The following is a 23,835-nucleotide window of genomic DNA, read 5'->3' as shown; positions in this document are numbered from 1 at the left end:
GTTTTAAAGCCTGCTAGGCCAAATCAAAATTTGCAGTGCTTCGTTCAGAACCTGAAGATGAAGACTTTTCCCAGTAAGGTCCGGGCCTTTACCGTGCTGGGCTGGCGATTCATGGCCGTAGAACACAACAGCCAACTGTGCCATGCGATGCAAAAGAACATTGGGCACAACAGGATAACCAGGAAACTGCGAAGAGATGACCCTAGTGAAATAAAAGATGTAGGAAGGCAATAGCCTATCAGATTACTGACAGCTAATGGTGTGAGCGTACTGGTCATGTAGGCTTTCTGGTATATTGGTCTTATAGGCCAAAGGGTGTATTGGTCTATTCCAATAGACCTATAAGACCAGTGTGCTGGCACACCAATAGGTGTCGCTACTCTGATTAGTTATTGATTTCCTAATTGTATTGTAGGTCTATGGTGCATGGGTCTCATTGTCTACTGGTCCCGATTTCTGGAGAGTAAGGATAGCAATCTTCCTTGTGCCTCGAGAGCTCAGGAGTTCCAGGAATGGAGGTGTGCAGCAGTTGCATGTACTATACACAATTCAATACTCCATGAGAGTGACAACACGTACTGGAACATCAAAGCTTTGACTGCAAGCAGCTCTGGAATAGTAGTAAGTGGTTTTCTACAAATAAAAAAGGAAGGAAAGGATTTTTGCTAGCCCCAGGCATCTGCCATCGATACAGAAGCACCTGGGCAGGGGCAGCGGAAATAAAGGATAGCAGGCAGAATGGAGAAATGAGAGGTGAGGGGATAGATAAAAAGGATAAGGGAGGAGGTACAATACACAAATAGGCCATTTACGCTATATTATATGTACATGTTGAATGTGTGTTATGTTCATAATAAAGAGAAAAGCACACGCGCACAACGCTACAGCTGGATGTGTGGGGCTCGGAGTCGCACTCTGACGGAACCACGCTCACGACGACACCCGCTCCGATCACTGCCACCACCAGGATAGGACCGCCGAGTTAAGGGTGGGGTTATGAGTCGGTTTATTGACATTTTTACAAGCGCCCAACTCTGGATTGCGAGATTGTGAACTCTGGCCCAATGCTGTAGTCCTTCCAAACCTAAGGCACCTGAAAAATAAAAATCACAATGCAGTTTGCAAAAAAAATAATCTAAAATGTAGGACACCGCATCACTTGTTCAAGAAATTGCTACTTCCCGTTGTAGAGCAGTGACATGCGACTGATGCATGCATATAAATCTCCAATAGTAGGTCAACGTGCCACTGATCTTACCTGGTGATGGCACTGTACGTTTGGAAGAACTGTTAGAAAGCTCTGACAGACAAATCGGGCTGTGGAACGCTCTAGAGCTGTCCACCCTGCTTTCGGTGCCAACGTGACTATGCATGCTTGGCATTGCACAATCTGCTATGCGAATGCGTGTCGATATACAGTGGACGACCGCTTTTTCAGACCCTCTAGGGACCGTGAAAACGACCGAAAAATCAGGGAGTCCGGAAAATCAAATTTCACCGAAAAAATCACGAACTTATTGCCATTACGCTGGAGGAAGAAGTCTGTTGTGTTGCACACATTCTAAAGCTCCTATAACTAAATTTCGCCGCACGACATGTGCACAGACAATGGGCAGCGACTGCTTTCATGAGCTCGGCCTGGCTGTGCTGCCCTCGGCATGTCGCCGATGAACGCACGGGTTGGGACAAAGTCTAAATGGGAAAGCAAACATGCCGCTGCGGGAACTACATTGTGCCCGCAATACGATGGGCCCAGAACGAGAACGCAAAGATGGCGAAAAAATAAGAACCGAGAAACGGCCGAAGCAAGCTCTCCGCAGGCGTTGGCCTCCATCATTAGGCCTAGCGACTAGAGCCAAAATCTGCATTGTATTTGCTGATGGGCACTGCAGTGGCTTGTGTATAATGAGGGGCGTCATCGAAACGCCAGTTATTTACGGTTTTACGAGAGAAAGGTCAGGGTTGCGGTGCGTTTTGCCACGGGTACGCTGACCTCGCTTAAAAATGCAGCACCATTTCCTCCCGCGCTCGCCATCTCCGTGAAGCTGTGTGCCTCCCATGCGCTTCGCTGCTACCTCTTTCCGTATTCGAAACGAAAGACTCGGCATAGATGAGTTCCACGAACTCTGACTGCTTTTCAAGTTCGTGCGGCGGACGACACGAACTCGAAACCACGGGGGCGCAATGTGCCGACTCGCGCAAAATTTCATTATCGCAAGAGGCCCCCTTTAAGCTTGAATTTCGTTTTATTTGATCAAGTTTTCGATCTCTCCTGCAGTTCGAAGTAATGAGGTTCCACTGTACACATTATATGGCGGTGAGTGCAAACGAGGTCCATAAAATCGAGCAGTAAGTTGCGGTGCGTCCGAAATTTCAGGCGCTCTTATACATTGGCTCTATGGGCCATGTCGCGGTGCCGCAAAAAAAGTCCGAATAATCAATCATGTCCGAAAAATCAGGCGTCCGAATTTTCGGTCGTCGACTGTAGTCTCTTGACACGACTGTTAAGCTTGGAACACATCTGTGCAAGCCGATTACACTGGCTATCGACCTCCGAGGCGGCGCGTGCTACCGGCGACCGCCAGGGGGAGATAGTGGCGTTGGAATTGAAAGTAGAGTGTTCAGGGCATCCCCTGAACTGCAACAGCTGGTGTAATCGTATAGTGCCTAGGCACTATAGTAATAGTCTCACAGAGAGGTGTCCCAATCTTAAGGAGGGATGTGGGGCTAAAATGCTGATTTTCGGGAAAAAATGCGGTATTTAAGTTCGAGTTATTTTGGATTGCTGGTTTAATGAATATTCTCACCAAATTCAGTTCTTATCTGAGCAGTAGAAAAGAAGAAAATTAATTCTTTTCACGACGTAGTGGTAGGCTGTCAAAGGCGTCTATGAACGCTCTTCTCGAGACGCGGCCGCACTGCAGGCAAAAAAACAAACGAGATGTGAATGCCCGCGTTACAAAGTTTGTTTTTCGCGCTTTTATTTTCTGTCGGGAATAAGCAAGGCTACTAACGAAAAAGTAAAAAAAGAAAAACATATGGCATATTTCTGGCCTCGGCAACTGCAGTGGCTGGCAAACCGAAACAGGAGCTTGGAATGGCGGAAATTAACACGTGACCACCTAACGCTGTTTTTGCGCCATTCGGAGTCGCTCCCGCTTTGGTTGTGTTCGATGCTTGCTATCTGTTCCCTTTTCTTCCTTCTATGGGTTTATTGCGAACAGCGGGTGGCCAGTGGTGTGACCGGAAGATGCCCCTACCGAAGGCTTCGGTATGGAGGAGTTTGGGAAGCGAAAACTCACCACGAAATCGAGAGGCTTACACATCACTGGGCGACCACCAGCAAAGTGAGCGTCTCCTTGTGTGTTCGCCAGGCACAAGCCTGCCGCCTGCGACCGAAGCGAACCCTTCAAGCTCCGATGATGGTTCATCACCCGAAGACCGAATTTGCATCACTAAGAACCGTGGAGACTACAGCAGCCTTGGCTGTACTAGAAATTAATGAGGGTGCAAATGGCATCAAGAGAGTGTTTGACAAGCTGGAACTAGAACATGGGCGAGTACAGACGATGAAGCACGTCCAGCAAGCAACTCATCATATTTCACGAGCGAAGGAAAGGGCAATGGGCAGCTCTAAAGCTTAAAAAAAGAAAAGGCTTGAAGCATTTGCCACAGAGCAGCGTCCTGTTGAAGAGGAGGGCCCGACCTATGGATCAGGGCACTTCAATTTTTTTTACCCCAAAATAAAATAGCACGTTCTGAAATCTTTGAACTCATTTTTCTCAGTTTGCACTTTTTGAAAAACAAAACCATTAGGAAAACTATCATTTCCAAACTGCATCTCTAAAAGCTGCTTTCAAGGTGGTTTCTCGACTGAAATTTTCTCGGGAAAAAGATAAGGTACTTTTTAGGTTGCTAAATATTTTTTAACTCAAAATATTTTGAGCTGTCTGACATACAGTAATCCCTCATTATAACGAAATCGCTTTACTCGAAATATCGCTTTATTCGAAATTTCTTGCGGGCCCGACCCAATGCATGGATTTTAGGCCGCATTACTCGAAGTACACGAAGAGCTTGACCCGCTTAGAGCAAAGTGGCGAGCGGAGGCATTGCCGACGCGGCGATGAGCCTTTTGCGCATGCAGTAACAAATTAATACCGACGACGAATTAGTCTCAGGCAGGCACAGAACAAGCCACAAAAGTACCAAACCTACGACCGATGACCCCAGCTTTACAGCGGATGCGATCGGAAGCGCGCCCGAATCTGTCGCAGTCGCATCACTGGTGTCCCCTGTGATAGAATCCAAATGAACTAAAATTTTCGTGACGCTTTGCGATGCCAGAAAACCGCGATCACTTGGATGCCGAAAAGTGGCCAAATGACTGTGGGCAGACTTGCGTGTAACATTCCAAAGGGTGCGCCCGGTGAGCAAAATTTTACCGCTCTAAAGAACGTTTCTGGCGCTGATACGAGCAAAAAAGCATAAAAGAAGTGTCCCTCCGATTATGAGCCCATTCGCGCTTGCGAGTTGCGAGCGAGGTGAGCTTTCGGCAACGAACTGAGCTGCTTCCTGACTGCCGTAGTCGTCGCTAAGCCTAACCGTTTCAAATCGGCTAAAGCAGACGAAACTCTCGAAAGCGCGCGAACAACGTGAATCCCGAGAGTTTACAACGGTGTTGTTGAGCTGCTGCCTGGCCGCACGCCCTTTGCCGTGTTCGATGCGAGGAGCTACGTTAACAAAACGGGAAGACTACTTTGGGGAAGCCGGTCTAGAAATTTGCTTGCCGCTCGTCATAATCGGCCTTCATCGCAAGAAAACACCGCCCCTAGCTTCGTTGCACTTTTGACGGTGCAAATCACTGATAACTTGCCAAAAACATGACAAAATTCGAGCGTCGCCAGCGGCGAGTCAGGTTGTCAAAATGCGCGTCAACGCAACCATGGTGTTTCCCCGGCGATTTTCTCAAACCGGTCATGCTTGATTCGCCCCATCCAAGTAGACAAACTGTCTAAATGTGTGGTAGGGCCATTGAATTTTGTTCCTAGACATCTGTCAATGGCGCGGACGCGACGCTGCGCGAACACTAACACCTGAACCGTAGAATTAGCACAATGTCATCGACAACGGTGCACCGAAAAACTGCAAACTTCACAGCTGTACACCTCGGGAACAAAACTGCCCGTAATCATGCGAAGCCCCTACTGCAAAACCGTTCAGTTTTCATGATCGCGCTGCGTACCTACAATGAGCGGCTAATCGTCTTTTAAGCACAACAAACACAACCTCAGACTCGAGCCACGGCATTTCCGCTTGAAAGCGGCCACTGCCTTCGCGATTCGAAATACCCCGAAGGTTGAATGCATGGGCGGCGACCACGGCCTCGTGCAATGCTTGGTCAGATTAGAGCAGGGGTTGCACGCACCCGGTAAGAACTTGAAACAGCCAAAGCCCACTGCGTTTTTTGTACCTAAATAAAGTTTTGCTTCACTGAATACATTCTATTTTGACTGCCTCGCCTCTGCGGAGCAGTTAAAGCTCGACTGTTTTAGATTTTCTGGGGTGGTCGCTTGTATCGAATTACCGCTTATAACAAATTTCTGTGCTGTCCTGCTGACTGCTATAGTAAGGGTTACTGTGTAATGGCAACAAAAAAATTGAACTTTGTTTTTAGAGTGATAACATTTTTACAGATATTGTACAAAAAACATGTGAAAGGTCTTATCCTGCACTATAAACCACCTAGAAGGTATCTAATTAGAAAATATTAGAATATCTTCAATATTTTGGAAATGATAGTTTTCCTAAGCTGACACACCTGATTGCTCAATATGCTATAACTTTTTTCTATTTGAGCTTACAAGCTGATATTTTGAATATTGTCTAATGAGAAGATACACTCTTCCTAAAAATTTTATCAAAATCGGTGCAGTAGTTCAGAAGTTGACTCTTCAGCCTAGCATCCCCCCTAAAAAGCCATAGCAAGAGGTTATATGGACGTATACCCGCGAGGCGAGACAGGTTGCAGGGCGCCGCTACTGCGCAACACCAATAAACTGCCGAGCTGTAGCGTCGCCAGCAAGAACGAAGAGAATCTCTGTGCAAGTTAGCAGCTTGCTTGCCAGTGAAACGGGAGTCATTTGACTTCACTATGGAAAAAACAAAATGGGGTAGACAAGACGTATCTTAGTGGCATTACTCACGAAAAATTACAAATGAAATAGACTATCGAGTGCTCCGAGCGCGAATTACTCGACCCAACCTTCCGTTCCAAGCTTCCGGGACACGACTTGACACTTAAGGAATAAAGCGAGCAGCACAGTAGAAAGCATAATTAAGGTTCGAAAGTTTAAACAACCCCCCCAAGCAATCCTGCATACAATTTTGAAACTCTCCACCGCACTCCATCATACTGTGCGATTCAAATTCCTTTGTCACGCATGCGACAGCCATTGTCAACGCAAAGCTTGATTCAAACACCCTTGTTCGTGCAGGCAACAGCATTTAGCAACGCAAAGCCACAACACAAACTGAAAGAAACTAACCTCCAGCCCGCATTCATAACGAATGCGTGCACCCGGGGCTAAAGTCAGGGTGGTCTTGGCGGGGTCTCAGACCCCCCTCCAATATTGACGAGGGGTCTGAGACCCCCCTTGCCTACGGTAGAATTACCGATGCTTCGTTTCACTGTAAGATGTTTTACTCAAGATACCATCGAGCACACTGGCAGAGCGTGGGGACCGCTTGTTTAAAGGGACGCAGAAAGGGATGTTTGAGCTTGGCTTTAAAATGCTTGCATTATATAGAGTACAGGCCACCGAGCGTCCGTGCCACTTACGAGACCACAAAAGCGAGCGGGAAATTTACAATAAATTTTTAAAAATTCCCACTTTCGCACCTCGTGGCGACGCACAGTCCCGGGCTTTCGTGCGAAAACCTGGCATACAACATCATGCCGTGCAAGTGATGTCAGCAGCAGGGGGTTACCATTGGTTCACGGCGGCTAATTCTTTCAGACGTCGTGCTACCGCGGCCGCTCCGCGCGCCGCAGCTGGCAGAGGTAGTGGAGCGGCCGGGTGCGTGGGGCCGGCAGGGGAGCGCCGCTGTTCTGGCGTGCGAGAGGAGAGGGAAAGGCACGAAGACGCGGAAGTTCAAACTTTATCTGCATGTAACTCGGCTTCCACAAAACGCATTAAAATAATTCTTGCTGGAGGAGGAAGCGTTACACAAAGGTGCCCCTGTGCTGTTAAAGATCCCCTGGTGGTGGTAATTATTGGAGCCCTTCATTACGGCACATCTTTCCTCCTTTCTTATTTCACTCCCGCCTTTATCCCTTCCCTTACAGCACAGTTCAGGTGTCCCCGACAGTGAGAAAAATACTGCGCCATTTCCTTTCCCCAAAATTCAATTTTCAAATTCATTTTTTTCGCTTTGGAGGATGGACATAGCGCGTTTCAATAATTCCAGTCACATCTCTTTCAACTCTCTTCCGAGGTCTTGTGTGGGGTACCACTCCCTGTGGACACATTTTGCGGTCACGGTTTGCGGGGAACTTCCGGTGACGGCTTTTCGTTCGCACGAGGAATGTAATGCTTTCCCACTCAATGAAAAAAAAAAATTAGCTGCGGTTCAACTACTGCTAAACCTGGTTAGAGCGAAAGCTCTGGTGTATCGGGCAAGAAGACGTGGCTTGGCGTCTTAACGTTGAGCGCGTTCCGCACACCGGATACGCAGTGCGCCCACTCTGCCAGCCTAGCAGGTGGCAGTTAAATTATTGGTTGATCACAAGAGGTTCGTCCCCAAATGAACTCTGCAGCCTACTGCTGCAGTGCGGCGTGTCTGCCACAATGCAGAAAACGAACGTGAAACAGCATAAGAGAAGAAGTTCAATTATAAAATCTTTACTGGTTGTACGCAAATAGTGCAGAAGAACCTAGTTCGTATGTTTCCTGTTCAAACAACTGTCCAAACATTTGGGGTTTCAGTGACTGTTGCCTTCCCTTGTTCTTGAAGTCATTTTCAAAACCAAAATACTAGTTTTGGATCACACATTTTTCCGGAGAATAAGTCTTCGCGTCGCATTTAAAAAAAAAAAACTTATGAAAAGGTTCTACTGAACCACATGGTGATCCGTGTTTCAAAGTAAAGTCTTTCACATTATTACGAGAATAAAACATGGTACTAAATATTTGATGTCTGCAGTCCTCTCATTTCGCACTGACATACCCAGATCTTGAGGGTCCTGCAGATGGCAGTCACAGTGGGGCAGTAGGTTCAGACTGCAGCATAGCATAATAGGGTGCCGTGGGTACAGCGCTGCGAGAGCCATCCAACCACCCGCCACGCCAGGGAGTGGTCCCGGATGACCAGCTTGAGGATGAGGCCGCCCCAGAGCGAGGAACCATGAATTCAGCCAGCGTAGAGGGGCAGCTGCCGTAGCACTACCGGTCTTCGCGTGATAGTCGTTCATCACCTCGCCCAGCAGCATGGCAGACATCTTCTTTAGGTTGAACAGGATCTTTAGGTTGATTCGTTTTCTGGCGATGTCTTGGGACAGTGTGACTACGCAAACAATCGCGAACTGCTTCCGCAAGTGTGGATTCACGACTGCACTGGTAGCAACTCCGATTGCCGAAGAGACCAGCGACGATTTTGCTATTGAAGGTTGGGAGACACTGGACGTTCAAGCTTCTGCGTTTTAATTTGTCACTGCGGATGACAACGTTGCAACTTGCGAACCATTGAGGATTTAATTAGCGAAAAAAATGAACAATCTTCATCACACAGGGATGGAGAGGCCGAACCGCTACCATCAATGGCAGAAACCCTCAACGCCCTTCACGTCCTGCACCGCACCGTCAGCTCCGCCAGCGTGAGCGACGAAACTGCGGCACGGTTTTATTCTTTTCAGGCTGGGCTGATTGGTGAAATCGAGCCCAAAAATTGCAAACAAGCATTACTGACTTTTTCGGCCGAAAGTAATTGAGCTAATAAACTTTGTTCCATTTCCGTGTTAAACTTGGCTTGTTTTGGATCATACGAATTTGGGATGATACGAATATTTTTCAGGGTCCTGCAGAATTCGTACTATCGAGATTCTACTGTACCAGCTGCTTTCTCTCTCTCCCTTTATTACACTCTCCACCTGTGCTTGAATCACTTGAGACCGCCACCTCCGATGGAGCCAGACTTTAAGCCCTGCGTGCACATTATTAAAGGCTCAATTAGCACTAGAACGTTGATATCCACGAGAAGCACCTTGTTAAACTGAATTCTGGGCAGCGAAAACCGTGACAACTTGCGCTTATGACGCGCACATAGGCAAACTAAAATTTCAAAACAACTGCGTAATGTTCCCCTTCTTCGACTACGAACAAAGGCCGTTTCTCTATATTGTGCATAAAACTCAGTCGATGAGTGAAAAAATAAAGACTCTCAGTGCGGTTTTAGCGTGTGTAATGTGCAAAATTGCCTGCTAAAGTGCAATATAAAAATTAAGAAGGCACTGAAGTCTGCTTCAGCGGAGAAATGCGAAAGCACAGTGTTTGTTACTGCTGCTGAGTTTGACTACTACACCACTTCGGAAATTTCCATTTACGACATACTATGACAATTCGTTATATCCAATATTTACTTGCGACACACTACGAGTTGCATCACAGTTTAGCACAAAAATTCGTTTTTGATTGGTTTGATTTGCTTTGTGGGAGTTTAACGTCCCAAAGCGACTAAGGCTATGAGAGACGCCGTAGTGAAGGGCTCCGGAAATTTCGACCATCTGGGGTTCTTTAACGTGCACTGACATTGCACAGTACACGGGCCTCTAGAATTTCGCCTCCATCGAAATTCGACCGCCGCGGCCGGGATCGAACCCATGTCTTTCGAGCCAGCAGCCGAGCGCCATAACCACTCAGCTACAGCGGCGGAAAATTCGTTTTTGAGGTAAGGAAATGGGGCAACTCTCACATCTCCATGTCTCCGTGGACAACTAAGGTCTCAGAAAGCATGCAACTCAAGGTGCATATGTCATCGGTTCGAACCTCTGTTGCAAGCTAGCCTTCAACTTGACTAAAACATGTAAGCTATAGGCAAAGAGAAATGCTATGACACCGCCAGGAATGGTACATGACGAACAGCTTGAAATTTTGGTGCGAATGCAGTCTGGAATGCTGCCACCACGTTGAGGTCAACCATGTGACGCCGTCGCTGGGATTTCAACTTCACCTGGGGTATGTGTTGCTGAAACCACCATCCTCGCTTCGGCGGCTAAGCGGTCGCTCAGTGGATAGGGCGCTTGGCTACTGGTCCGGAGTACCTGGGTTCGAACTCGACAGCGGCGGCAGCGTTTTGGTGGAGCCGAAAAACAAAGGTGCCTCAGAGCTGTTAAAGATCCCCGGGTGGTCGAAATTATTGGGGCCCTCCACTACGGCACCTTTCTTTTCATCTTTCTCCAAAAACCAATCTTCAGTCTCATTTTTTTTCCTTCGGCCACGTATCTTTCAGTGATTCCTGTCACATCTATTTACTCTCTCTTCTGGGGTCTTGTGTGGGATACCACTTCCTGTGCGGTCACGGTTTGCGGGGAACTTCCGGTGATGGCTTTTCGTTCGCATGAGGCATATAATGCTTTCCCATTGAATGAAAAAATAAAAAATAGCTGCGGTTCAACTACTGCTAAACCTGGTTAGAGGGCGAAAGCTGTGGTGTATTCGGCATGTAGACGTGGCTTGGCGTCTTAACGTTCGCGTTCCGTACACTGGATAGGCTGAGCGCCCACTCTGCCAACCTAGCAGGTGGCGGTTAAAATAATGGTTGATCGCAAAAGGTTGGTCACCCAATGAATGCTGCGGCCTGTTGCTGCAGAGCGGCGTGCCTGCCAGAATGTTGTCAGCGCTAATGTGTGCAGCCCACATCTCTCTCTCTCTCACAACCGCGGCGTACCTGAAAGTGTGACTAAGGTGTCCCCTAAAGCCCCTCAATGGACTAAAAGTAGCGCCAACCTTTGAAGAAAGCCGCTCCCCTCTCCCTTGCGCGTCCCCTACTCTTTCAGCCCTCCCATTGGCCGAACGCCGTCACGTGCATTCGCGCGCTTTTTTCTTGATTGTTTGGTTGCTTCCTCCTCACCCGCGGTGCCATGCAATGCGCGCTGCCGCAGCTTCGAGCCATCACTAAGAAGACGCATCAGGAAAGCTTCAGTCCGGTCCACACCTACGGTGAAGTGTCCTTGCCGGAACAAGTACAACACGTCCTTAGACGAGGACCAAAGTTCGCCGTGGAACCCAGGCGTTCGGGACCGGAACTTCTTGCGATGGTGAGACAAGTTTCCAGCCTAGCAGCGGCTCCTGAAGTGGACCGATGTGTTTCGGATGGAGTGGACATTTTGACAAAGTGTAAACCTGCCAGGTGTAGAATTCCAATCAAATTCAGCGTTTCGTTTTTAAAGAACAACTCGCTGACCCTATTACAGGCTGATAAAGAGGGAGGTTTTGCTGTGATGCCAAAAGCGCTCTACTTATCGAAAGCAGAAAATGCTATCAGTTCAACTTTCCGGCAGAGAAGCGATGTCGCTCTAAGTAAAGTGAAAGCCCGAGCACGGAAAATGTGTGCACAAATGAATTTGGAATCCCTAGCCAAGTGTATAGAGAAAAGCAAGGGGTCCTGCTTAAAGATATTCTTCACAGCCAAAACTCACAAGCTGGACTGCCCACTTCGAGCAATAGTCACCGAGGATGGCACATGGCAAAGTCTGTCGCGTTATTTTTGCAAGACAAGCTGAAACTCTTAACCATTGACGACCCTTTTCAGGTGAAGAGTTCTAACCAAGTAATCGCTTTCTTGCAAGAAAACCCAGGGAAAGGCTTTTCGGCCTGCTCTATCGATATAAAAGATTTATATTATTCCCTTCCGCAAAAGAAACTCCTGGCAAGCGTTGAAGAATGCATTGATTCCTTTGGTGTGGTAGCTTTCCAGAATTCTGCAGGCATCAGCAATAGCAACTTCTTGGAACTCCTCACTTTTTACCTTAACTCGACATTTTCCACCTGGAATGAATCTGTTTACCTCCAGAGCAATGGCGTCTGCATTGGTTCATGCATAGCTCCGATACTGAGCGACATTTATCTCGCGCACCATGACAGGCTCCTTGATAGTCAACAAGACGAAAGCGTGGCTCGTGTTTTTAGGTTTGTAGATGATTTTTTAGTTTTGATGACATGTGCAGTTACTGACGCAGAGGCCTCGGTCTCGAAAGTTTTATCAATTTTTCACACCTGTCTTGACCCTCTTGTTTTGAGCATGAAACGCCTTCTGAAGGAAAGTTACGTTTTTTAGATCTTGCCATGTGCCTCAACAATAGCCATGTGTGCTGGCGTTACGAGCCACGATGCCAGAAGCCCCTCACGCCTTTCGCTTCTGCACATTCTAAGCTTGTAAAGCGCGGCATCGCAATGTTGTGTTTAAGAAATGCCCTAGAAAAATCATGCCATCATGCGATGCAAGGCAGCTATCAAAATCAGGTGTCAAAATCAGCTATCAAAATCAAAATACAAGCAACAGGATACCCTCCCGACCTTCTGATTGCAATATCAGAGAGCCTGTTAAGAGAAATCATTAATTCAGGCCGCAGAGATTCCACTGAAAAGCCCAAGGAAGAAAAAAGAAAGTATGTGGTTATTCCTTATCTACACCGCATTTCACACAATCTGAAAAGGGTGGGAGCGCGTGCCGATGTAAACGTTGTTTTTTCCGCGGCCGATAAGCTCTCCAAACTCTGCCATATTGTAAACAGCAGCAATGAAAGGATGGTTGGCTGCGATAAGAAACACCAAAAAGGTTTTGTACCATGTAGCAGCAATGTTGTGTACAGGTTTCCGCTTACATGTGGCAAGCACTACACGGGGCAAACTGGTCGTTGCCTCAACGACCGGTTGCGGGAACACAACAACGTGAGCGGCACCGCTTCCCGTCACTTTGGCATTCATTGCAGAGACTGCACAGAGGAAAGAAAAAATAAAAAACTGCCGTGTTATCCTGTTTTCACTCAGTGAAGAGTGCTGTCAGATAATAGAACAAAAATCAGTCGTGAAATCACTGAAGCTCATGAAATCCATAAATTCAAAGATGAATGCGTAAGCGTTGCCTCAATAGCTCTGTCTGATAAAGAACTACGTTTCCTTGATGAGAATAGAAAAACGTGCGCAGCTGGTCTTGTGCCAATGTAGACCTGTGCTCAGGAATTGTCATTTTCGTCAATCTGTTTTGTGTATCTGTCTTTTCATTTGAGATCGGTTGCCACTGTATTTAAGTAGTGAAAATCACCTCAATAAACCAGTTGTAAGTTCAGCGCTGTGTCTGTGCACTTGTCACGTCCTTTGTCCCCTGCGCTGCTGAAAAACCAAAGCCATACAGAGCGGGAGAAGCATGCGAGGAGCACGTTTTTGAGCCCTAAAGACCAAGTTTTGCTCGTTTTTGCACGTTTTGCGCCTCGCTTGGACTGCGTTTTCCACAGCGCCGTGTTGCTGCGCTTTTGGGTGCCGCACACGTGAAAATGACGGCAAGCGTCTCTTCAGGATTCCATCCGCGAATCGAGATGCGGCGCGGCGGAAGATATGGCTGCAAAGAATCGGCCGGGCTGATTTGATCCCAACGCAGTGGTCGCGGCTTTGTGAGGTAAGCGAGTGATTTCTCGCTCATCACATATCTTATTGGCCGTGATATACTCTGCGCTGATTCGTTAGCCTTTCCCCCTGCTAAATGCCTTATATCTGCGCTGCGTTCAACTTTCTTGACCGATCGCAATGACGTTGTGCCGAAAACTCCGTGATTTTTATCGATTCAGTCATAGACTCGAAAACGTTGCTTTTGGTCTGAATGTGCGGTAACTGCATCTTTAGAATGTATCGCCGTAGATAACGAAGCTGTGACGGTACTTTGGCAAAAAGGGGCGCTTAATTTTTTGCGTAATGTTGAGCATATTTGGGCGACTCCGTGCCCTAAAAGAAAAAAAATTGAACCCCTTTCCTGTCGCTATCAGCCATACTCAAAGCAAAAACGTTTCGATGAATTGTAACTATATCAAAATTGGTAGAAAGTGTTGATAACAATTCTAATCGCCTATCTCGTATCGATTCAGAATCAAGGTCGCATTCCGGCGGTGTAGGGAACGACGTTAACTTTCTCTGAAAGTGTATGAATTAGTGCTTATACTTGATGGAACACGGTTTGATAGGGGCCTTGTTTTCTGATTTCACTTTTCAACAGGACCACTTCACGGCTGATTCTCAAGAGCTGCGGGGCAAAAAAATTGAAACTTAGTGCCGCCCCATCGCTCTTAATCCATCGGAAGCAGCCTAAGCCGAGGAAGCTACCTGCCAAACGTAAGATTACGCCTGGAATTTGATTGACATTAATGTCACACTGCAGATTTCTTTGCGAAGAAAACACGGTGAGGATGCTGATGTTAAACAGCAGTATGTACTCGCTAAATTTTAGGCATTTCTGGTCCCAGCCAGAAGTACAGAGAATACATACCTATTTTATGTATGAAGTTATGCATGTACCAAGTCAGCTATAGATTTCACCGCCCCCTTTCCCCTTTCGTGCAGGTTCTGCTGTGCCGTCTTGCAGCACACCTTTTGAATCGCCACAAGACAATAGCGTTGCTGGTGAGTGAGTACTTGCTGTGTGATGTCAATCACCACGCTGCACGTGATAAGGTACAAAGCTCATTGCGGGTGTATGGTGTTCATTATTACTTTTTGCAGCCTGTTTGAAAGCTGGTCCTGCTTACAGCATACCACAATGGCAAGGTAACTTTCATCCACAAAATTCACTCATGAGGGGTTTCGTTCGTTTTCTGTTTTAGCTGTTTTTTTTGTACCCAACAGTCATGCAATATGTTTACAGGCACATAGCCTTCTTTGGTACCTGCTGGCCTTGAGCTCCTGTGTGCAGCTGCGCACTGCATTGAAAGTGAAGATCTCTCGAGCAACTACCATTTATAAAAACTGTTTCTTCTGGTGAAGAGCAGTCGTTTTATGATGTCTTTTCCTGTGCAGGCTGCATGGATGCTGACCCCACTAGCATTTCACTGCAAAGCTCATTGCAAGATGCGTCCGCTATCGAGTGCCATTCATCAACGCTGTATATTGGTGGAGTAAACTGCTATTTCACGATATACAATCTTTTCTTGTGTACGCTGCTCGGATGCTGACAGCACTAGCCCTCTGTTGCAGAGCTCGTTGCAAAGTGAGTGTTTATCTGGTGCTATTCATTAATGCTGTATTGTGCTGGAGTGCACAGCTATTTTGTGATATTCCCTCTTCTTCTGTATAGGCTGCTCAGATGTTGACTTCACTTGCCCTTTGCTGCAGAACTTGTTGCAAGGTAAGGATGCTTTAATTCATCAGGGTTTTCTTCTCTTGTCTTGATCTTTCTGCATTATACGCAGGTATACAAACTCCTAGCACGTCTACTAGTTACGAGGCTCTTCCTGCAACTGTAACTGATGTTGACGGTGACGATTTCTTGCTGTGAATCTAAATGGGATTCTCTAAATTAAAACTTGGGAGCTTTCCATTTCTTCATGAATACACACATGATACCATAGCTCATCTTTCATGATGCACTTTTTGTCTTTGTTTCAACTAGAGAGCTCATCAAAAGAGGCCTTTTGTGCAGCAGATGAGGCTGCCTTGCACAAAAGAATTGCTGAGCTAGAGGATGAGCTGAAAAGCCACAAACGGAAACTGTCCATCTGTCAGCGACAAAAGAATGCTGCACTTCAAGAAAAAAGCGCCCTGAAGAGACGGACCTGTCATTTTTTAGCAAATGGCCAGCTTAAATCCATGGAAAGATATACAATGCGCGGCACACCATGGTCGGCTTCTACCATTGAAAAGGGATTGAAAATCAGGCTGTCTTGTGGATCTTGGGGTTATAACGTCGTCCGAGAAATTGGGACACCACTTCCGTCCGAACGCACTCTGCACAGACACCTTGAAGATTTGAAATTTTTGCCTGGAATACTTCATGAAATTCTGCCATCTCTTTCTGTAAAAGTGAGTATGTCTGGCATAACAGATCTTTTCCTTGCTGAACATGCGTGCTTTGGCAACAAGAGCCCAAGCGGATGTTAAAGCTAACTACTAACACTGTTAATTCTTTGGGAGGAAGTTCGCAATACATTCATTGGCTGATGTGGTTTTTTTACTGGAGATATTTTGTTTTATAGCAACGAAGGCAGTAATTTGCAATGTGACAGTATTTACATGTATCTTCTTTATCAGGTGAACCTCATGAAGGACCATGAGAAGCACGCCGTCCTGATATTGGATGAAATGCAGCTTACGCCGGGAATTGCCTACGACCAGGGAACCGAAACGGTGATTGGGAAGCCAACCATTCCTTTATCAAATGGTACCCTCCCAGACAACGTTATGGCCATGCATGGTCTTGTTTTTATGCTTGCTGGAGTGACCACACGCTGGAAGCAGACAGTAGCATACCACTTAACATCAAACTCTTTTTGCAGTAATACTGTGAAACATGTGATTCTCGAAATCATCAAATCATGTGAGAGCATTGGGATCAAAATAGATGCAATAGTATGCGACATGGGAGGTGGCAATCAAGCTCTGTGGAAAGAATTTAGAATTGTTGTTGGCAGGCACTGCCGCAGCAAAGTATCTTGTTCCCATCCATGTGACAGCAGCCGACAGCCTTACTTCATGGCAGACGTTGCCCATCTGTTGAAAAATCTGCGCAACCACCTAACTCGTGGACAGTCAATTTTTTCGCCTGAATCTATAGTTAGGAAACACAGCTGAACGTCAAGCGAGGTAAACCTAGTTCAAGTAGAAAGGCTTGTCGAGCTCGACTCTAAGCTTGACCTCAACATAACACCTCACCTTAAGCCCTCTTGCCTGGACCCCGGTCATTTTGAAAAAATGAAAGTTGGTCTGGCATTTTCGCTCTTCAACCATGCTACCGCAGCAGCATTACGCCTTCTGGTTCAAAGAGGGTCCCTGCCAGATGAGGCCCTGACTACTGCATGGTTTTTTGAATCTGTTTTTAAGTGGTTTAAGGTTATGACATCGAGAACTACAAAGCTTGCCATTAGCAAATTTGATCAGGTGAAGTATGCCGAGGCAGTTTCATTCCTAAATGATGTCATTTGTTTGTTCTCAAACATTAAAATAGGTGATGGAAAACATTTCTGGAAGCCAGTCCAAACTGTCATTATTTTAGTTAGTACTGTTGCCCTTGAACTCCAAGACTATTATCTTAATAAGAAAGGTTTTGTCTGTGTTATGTTAAGTCGATTCGGTCAAGACCCACTATAAAACCTGTTTTCAACTCTCCGGTCAAAAAATCCCGTCCCCAGGCCACTCGAGTTTCGCTGTGCAATTCGTGCGGCAACGATGGCTCAGTTCTTCAGGCCAAGCAAATCTGGTAACTATGACCATGACTCAGGGCACTCGCTGATAGGTCTGAGCAGCCTACCAGCAAAACAGAAAGAAAATGTTGACATCACAAACGTTGCATTCCCTGAGGACATACTTGCATTAAGTACCCTTGAGCAAGAGTCTTTTGAGTACCTTGCTGGTCACATTGTGAGCAATGTCCAAAAAAACATATCTATTTGTGATGAATGTCAGAAAGCTATAACATGCAAGGAGGCCAACACACTTACTCAGCTTAAGTCGTATACAGAGAAAATACGACTTGCTTTGCCTTCACCAGCTGTTGTTCAATTTTTGGAAAGTGCTGAAAACCTTTTCCGTGTGAACAGTGCAAAAGTTCTCCAGAATGAGCTTACACTTTCTCAGCTTGAGGCGTGTGTGCTGAAAAGTATAACCCAGGTGAACGGTTTTCCAGACTGTCATAACATTGCAAACAAACTTCTCAAAGTATACCTGAAAACAAGGCTTCATATATATTTGTGCAAGGAAAACCAGTGCATGGCTGAGATCAGAACTACTGTAAAATGTGGCAGCAGGAGTGTTGGTAAACAGGTGGCAACCAGCAATGTAAAATGATGCCAAGTTGGAGACCTAAAACAACTGCAAACCTTTCTCACACCTTTTGAAAGCCTCAGAAATAGCAACTTTGTTTCTCTGTGCCTGTTATGCCAAAAAGAAGTTTTTGTAATGATATAATCAAAATGTGCGTTTGGAAGACCCTTGGACATATTAGTGCCCGCTGAGAATTTTGCAATTCTGTGTCCCTCTCAATTCCTTTCTCCTATTTGTTTCACAATTTTGAGTATTGAGTTATGAGAGTTTGTAGTACAGCTTGAAAAACAAGTTGACATCTTGTGCATTGTATTAGATGTCATCATCATCAACCTTACTACACCCACTGCAGTGCAAAGGCCTCTCCCATGTCTCTCCAATTAACCCTGTCCTTTGCCAGCTGCATCCACCCTTTGACTGCAAACTTCTTAATCTCATCCTCCCACCTAAGCTTCTGCCGCCCCCTGCTACGCTTACTATCTCTTGGAGTACGCTCCGTTACTCTTAAGTACCAGCGGTTATCTTGCCTTCGCAGTACATGCCCCGCCCAAGCCCATTTCTTCCTCTTGATTTCGACTAGTATGTCATTAACACGCGTTTGTTCCCTCACCCACTCTGCCCGCTTCCGGTCTCTTAACGTTACATCTATCATTTTTCTTTCCATGGCTCGCTCCGTTGTCCTTAACTTAAGCTGAACTCTTTTCGTTAGCCTCCACGTTTCTGCCCCGTAGGTGAGTACCGGTAAGATACAGCTGTTGTACACTTTTCTCCTGAGGGAAATTGGTAAACTGCCGTTCATTATCTGAGAGAACATGCCATATGCGCGTCACCCCATTCTTATCTTTCTAGTTATTTCCCTCTCATGATCCGGATCAGCTGTCACTTCCAGCACATCGTTGCCAGTTGTGAACTGCTGTTCCCTTGCTAGACTGTTAACCCTTACTTTGGTTTTCTGCATGTTAATATTTAGACCCACCGTACTGCTCTGCCTGTCTAACCCATTGATCATAATTTGCAGTTAATCTCCTGACTGACCCAGCAAGGCAATGTCATCAGCGAATCTGAGATTATTTAGGTACTCTCCATTAACTCTTATCCCCAACTGTTCCTAATTCAGGCCTCGGAATACCTCCTGTAAACAGGCGGTGAACAGCATTGGCGAGATCGTGTCTCCTTGCCTGACGCCCTTCCTTATTGGAATTTTATTGCTGACTTTATGGAGGACCATGGTAGCTGTGCAGTTCATATATATATCTTCCGGTATTCTGACATAAGGCTCATCTACACCCTGATTACGCTATGCCTGTATGACTGCAGATGTTTCCACTGGGTCGAATGCTTTCTCGTAATCAATGAAGGCTATATATAGGGGTTGATTATATTCTGCGCATTTCTCTATCACCGGTGCCGAGTGTGTCACTGCGTTTTTTTTGATTTGAAGAAAATAGCGCCAGAGCATGCAAACCACGAAAAGACAAGGACGAGACACAAAGCGCTAACTCACAACTAATTTTATTGAAACCAGGCAGCGCCTTTATATGGCGACGTTTCACTGAAAAAAGAAGGAGGAGGGCAGGAAAGGTAAAGAAATCTAAGCGACCATCACAGCGAGCACACATGAGCAAGCGGTAACCAAAACAAAAACAAAAAAGTTAACAAAGATTATTTAAGGGCGGCATCTAAAAATTCGAACTCGGACGAAAAAAGTGAAACAGATGGGGTGCTGACACACCTATTGCCAAGTTTCCTTATGTAAAAAGCCTCCAGACATTCACGTGCCTTCTTATCTGTGCTTTTGCCAAGAATCTTAGTCTGACTCAATCGTGCCTCGCATCCGTCGCAACCCATAATATGCCCTACCAAATGTGCATATTTATCCTTTAAATCTGATAAATTTCGGGCATATTCCCCAAGCGGTCGTTGATGCAGCGCCCAGTCTGGCCAACATAGGTCTTCCCACACGTTAAGGGGATAGCATAGACCACTCCTGCGGAACACATGATGAATGGAGAGTCGTGCCTTATCTGGCAACCCCGCTTTCTTGGGCTGCAAATACGGGGGCACAGCTTTTTCAGCTTGTTGGGGGCGGAAAAAACGACACTCACCCCATGCCTGTTGGCCACTTTCTTCAAGTTGTGAGCAGTTTTGTGCAAGTAAGGCACCACCAACGGCTTCTGTGACCTGCAACGAACCTCTCCGTAGTTTCTTCGTGTTCCTTGCTTAAGTTTTCTTAGAAGGGTCTCGCAGACAGCAGTCAACACTGAGCAGGGGAACCCAGCCGTATCAAAAACCGAGCTGAACCCGCGAGGCTCCGCCATCTTTCCCCACGGCTGCTGAAGAATACCTAGGTTCGGCTCGGTTGGGGCAGCGCCTCCTCTATACCTTCAGTGCCCGGCGAAAGAGCGCAGGACAATAGCCCGCCGCCGTCGGCGATAGTACAACGCATTGCCGCCAGGTGCCTCCACCTAAGCAGGATAGCGCAACGCGCACAGCAGCAGAACAAACTAAGAATACTCAATTCACTAAGCGATGTTGGGTTGGAAGAATGCACACACCATGCTTTAAATCACCTCAACAGACTCTATTCAGTGAAGTGTCAAGTTTACAGAATCCGAACGCCATGCAAGGACCTTCTAGAATCAAGTCAATATGAAAAAGTCCACCATGCAACATATAGTGTGTTAAGAAAGAGCTTTTCCGACTTCGTCAGTGGCATACCTGAAAAACAATGAAAAGTGCGACACTTATTCAAATCTGCAGAATAAATCCAATCAGAAGTGCTTCAAGTTTAATGAAATACATACAAGGGATGTTTATTTTCAAATTGCTTTCGCTTTTTAACTTTATGTGCACAAATGTGCAAAGAGCACCTGAAGGTGTTACACTGCTTATCGCAGTTTTAGACTCTTTCTTGAAAGTGGCTTTTGAGCAAAGTACTTGTAAGCATCGTGCTTGTCTGTGATGCTAAATGCATAGTTTGCAAGGAGAGGCCTCACAAAACGCACTGCAATAAGTTCCATCAGCTTCTGTCGGTGCATCATGTCATTCTCTTTACATTGCAACAACTTTGAGGCACACAGAGCTGGAACAGCGTGTGCCACCAAGCTAGTCATGGGTCTCGGAAGAGCTGGATTTTCCTTCAGGGCTTGCTCAGAGAAAACACGCAAGATGTCCAGGACAAAAAGCAGCTGGTCAGAGGGATATAAAAGTCCCCCACGGTCCTGGCTGCGAGTGAACGTCTGCAATGGCTGGTTTGTTAGTGGCTTGGATGCGATTGCCACACAGTTCTCGCAGTTTATCTGCTCACTGATGACGCGGACAATATAGCCACCAACATATACGGTCGCAGATATCTGCAGGGAAAGCATGTATACAGGCAAAACAGTAGTGTTGAGTCTTTGAAGAACATTCAGAGCAGCTCTTCCCAGTTGCGAATGAGGTTTAACAGATGTTTCTGGCTTCTCAGGTGATACAGTTATTGACATGACGGCCGGCTCACTGTGTGCCACATTCGAAAGTGGATTGGATGCAGCTATTCCAATTTTCAGCACTTTCTGAAGCCCTGAAAGGGCAGCACGAACATCTAGTGCATCACCGCACCCAGCTGACCTTCTCAGTGTTCCAAATAGAGACTCTATCGGGTCATTGTTGAACTTCCGTGTCAATACAAATGCAAATTTTTCAGCCCTCAACAGGTGTTTTATGCAAGCCACAGTGCTGTACGTAGTGGTCAAGAATGCCTCGTATGTCTCCTTTGTCAGAAACTCACGAGGATGGGTGCACCTTGTTTTCAGTTCATGCAGATACATTGGCATTGTGACCTCTAGCCACTCAAGCCGGGCATCTTCTGTGGTGTCGTACTGCTTAACATATGGGAACCTCTGGCGCAGATGTTGAACTGTATTACTGGTGTCGTGGAGAACAAACCAGCGATAGAAGTTCTCCATAAAAGTGATGGTCGGGCCTGCACTTGCGAATGAAATATGACAAGTGTGACCAGCTTGTTCCTGAAGATGTTGCAAAACAGCCGTTACCGCAGGAGATATGAGTTGAATAGCCCTCACCACGTTCATTTTTTCTATGTTATTAGGAAAAACATGTTTCCGACTGAGGTAACGCACCGGCTTCACAATCAAATTCTTTTGGAGCTCATACACATCTTTCAGATATGACGCCGAAATTTCTCCTTTGGGTCCGATGTTGTGTGCCAAAAATTGAGACCGCACATTTTTTAGCATATGGCAGGGGTCAAAGCTCATGAACAGTGGCCTATCCGGGTCACATGGATGGTCAGTTCTGTAGGTAACGATGCCGTTCCCTAGAAGTCTCATGGCTTGTACATTTACCTTGTGGTTGTCAGTGGAAAGTTTGATAATATGAAAACCGCAAGACTCAACTTTCTTCATTATGAAAACCGTAAGCGCATGAAGCGGGGTACCGGTTAAACCCTTTGTAAAGAAGTAACCAACAGGAATCCTGTACGAGGATGAAAGTCCACTGATCACAAAACACAAAAAGGAGTTCGCTAACACAAGGTCACTGCTAGCATTCGGCGAGCTCATGTCTGCCTGCCCCACAAAACAGTCTTGTTGCTTATTGTACTGCAGCTTCTCTTTAATACGCATCTCGTCAATGATGAGGGAACACATTCTTGACTGAGGCACCTTGAGATTTTCAAGCTCTGCTTTGAGGCGAGCTTCAACCAGTTCTGTGAAGCCTGTTTCACTGTTCTGTATTCCAATGTATGCGGACAGTGCCTTTCTGCCAGGTAGTTTGAAAATTCCATGGCCCCGCATGTATTCATACGCTCTTGTAGAAAGGTGTCTCAGCACAACACATTTACGGGTCATTTCTTCAGACCATGTTGGTCGTTTCTTCCTAAAATTTCTCACCTGATCAATCAAAATTAAAGCAGAAGACTCATTTTCCGTTGCTTTCTGCCGTATGTAAGAAAGATCCGTAGCGAGCGAGCCCTCCTTAAGCTCCTTTAGCAGCTGCTTGTACTTATCAACTGTCTGTGTCAGTCGCAAAATTTGGCTTCTTAGGTCTTTCTCTTTTCTTTTCCACTTCGCTCTTTCTGTTGTCAGTAGACTTGTTGGTGCTCTGCAGTCGACCTGGACGCCTCGATTGCTCATATTACTCTTCACATAAGAGTGGTCCGCGGGTTCACTGACAGGTGTTGTGTCCATTAGAGCACCTTCCTCAGTAGGTGGTTCGGCCGAAGTTACGGACGGTAGCAAGGCAGAGGTTGATGCGGTGGCGGCCGAAGCGTTCGTCGACAGCGAAAACGTAAACTGGGCTCGTTTCTCTATGCTTGCTGTGCTCCTGTCTCGTGTTGCCTTCGATTGCAAATGATGAGAGAAGTCATCAAAAACGGAAGGTACACTACCTTTCTTCAGTCGACATCTTTTGCCTTCAATGAAATCTTCCTTCTTGAAGTGCCGGCTGCAAACCTTTGTGTAGCACGACCTGTCGTTCGGTTTCCAACCATCGCGTCGAACTGCAGCAATCCACTTCTCCCTCAATGCCAAGTCTGATGGAAATTCATGAAACGATAGTCCCCGAGTCTTCTTTTTTTCATCCGACTTGCACAAAGGCACGCAACAGTACGCCATGTCAGACGGAGCGAGACGTGTCGCAAAAGCACATGTTTCAACGCAGCAAAGCACGTCGCCAAATCCCAAATGGCCAAATCACGCGAGCCATCGGGTGATAAACAAACCCTGTTTACGTGGCGCCTCCTCGCGGCTGCCAAGCGCGCTACGTGAACGGAGACGCGACGGCGCTGAGAGCGTGAATTGCCGGGCACTGAAAATAG

At 46.4% G+C, this 23,835-nt stretch overlaps 3 protein-coding genes across 3 annotated transcripts in view; 1 reads left to right on the top strand and 2 right to left on the bottom strand.

The window, feature by feature from the left end:
• Positions 1–990: 990 nt before the first annotated feature.
• The window catches only part of LOC144116273 (uncharacterized), a 40,685-nt gene continuing 17,840 nt past the window's right edge, over positions 991–23,835 (bottom strand). Inside the window, exon 2 of the transcript XR_013311812.1 lies at positions 991–1,093. The gene's annotated coding sequence lies outside the window, so the exon portion shown is untranslated. The remainder of the gene's footprint in view (positions 1,094–23,835) is intronic.
• Positions 8,819–17,815, top strand: LOC144129138 (uncharacterized). The gene is made up of 10 exons (XM_077663076.1): positions 8,819–8,875; positions 13,459–13,671; positions 14,263–14,296; positions 14,607–14,666; positions 15,060–15,194; positions 15,337–15,387; positions 15,452–15,517; positions 15,652–16,061; positions 16,290–16,685; positions 17,795–17,815. Exons 1-10 carry the CDS (start codon positions 8,819–8,821, stop codon positions 17,813–17,815), a joined length of 1,443 nt encoding a protein of 480 aa, XP_077519202.1.
• Positions 19,513–23,740, bottom strand: LOC144116272 (uncharacterized). The gene is made up of 2 exons (XM_077650990.1): positions 20,123–23,740; positions 19,513–19,569 (listed from the first exon to the last, which is right to left on the bottom strand). Exon 1 carries the CDS (start codon positions 23,630–23,632, stop codon positions 20,906–20,908), a length of 2,727 nt encoding a protein of 908 aa, XP_077507116.1. The 5' UTR covers positions 23,633–23,740; the 3' UTR covers positions 19,513–19,569; positions 20,123–20,905.

The sequence above is a fragment of the Amblyomma americanum genome, chromosome 1 (assembly GCF_052857255.1).
Source record: "Amblyomma americanum isolate KBUSLIRL-KWMA chromosome 1, ASM5285725v1, whole genome shotgun sequence".
Lineage (NCBI taxonomy): Eukaryota > Metazoa > Arthropoda > Arachnida > Ixodida > Ixodidae > Amblyomma > Amblyomma americanum.
This window is presented reverse-complemented; position numbering and strand designations above follow the sequence as displayed.

Coding starts and splice junctions, on each gene's coding strand:
- LOC144116272 (XM_077650990.1), bottom strand. CDS start 23,632: ATGGCGTACTGTTGCGTGCCTTTGTGCAAGTCGGATGAAAAAAAGAAG.
- LOC144129138 (XM_077663076.1), top strand. CDS start 8,819: ATGGCAGAAACCCTCAACGCCCTTCACGTCCTGCACCGCACCGTCAGC. Junction 15,195..15,336: donor GATATACAATCTTTTCTTGT/GTACGCTGCTCG, acceptor TCTTCTGTATAG/GCTGCTCAGATGTTGACTTC. Junction 15,388..15,451: donor GCTGCAGAACTTGTTGCAAG/GTAAGGATGCTT, acceptor CATTATACGCAG/GTATACAAACTCCTAGCACG.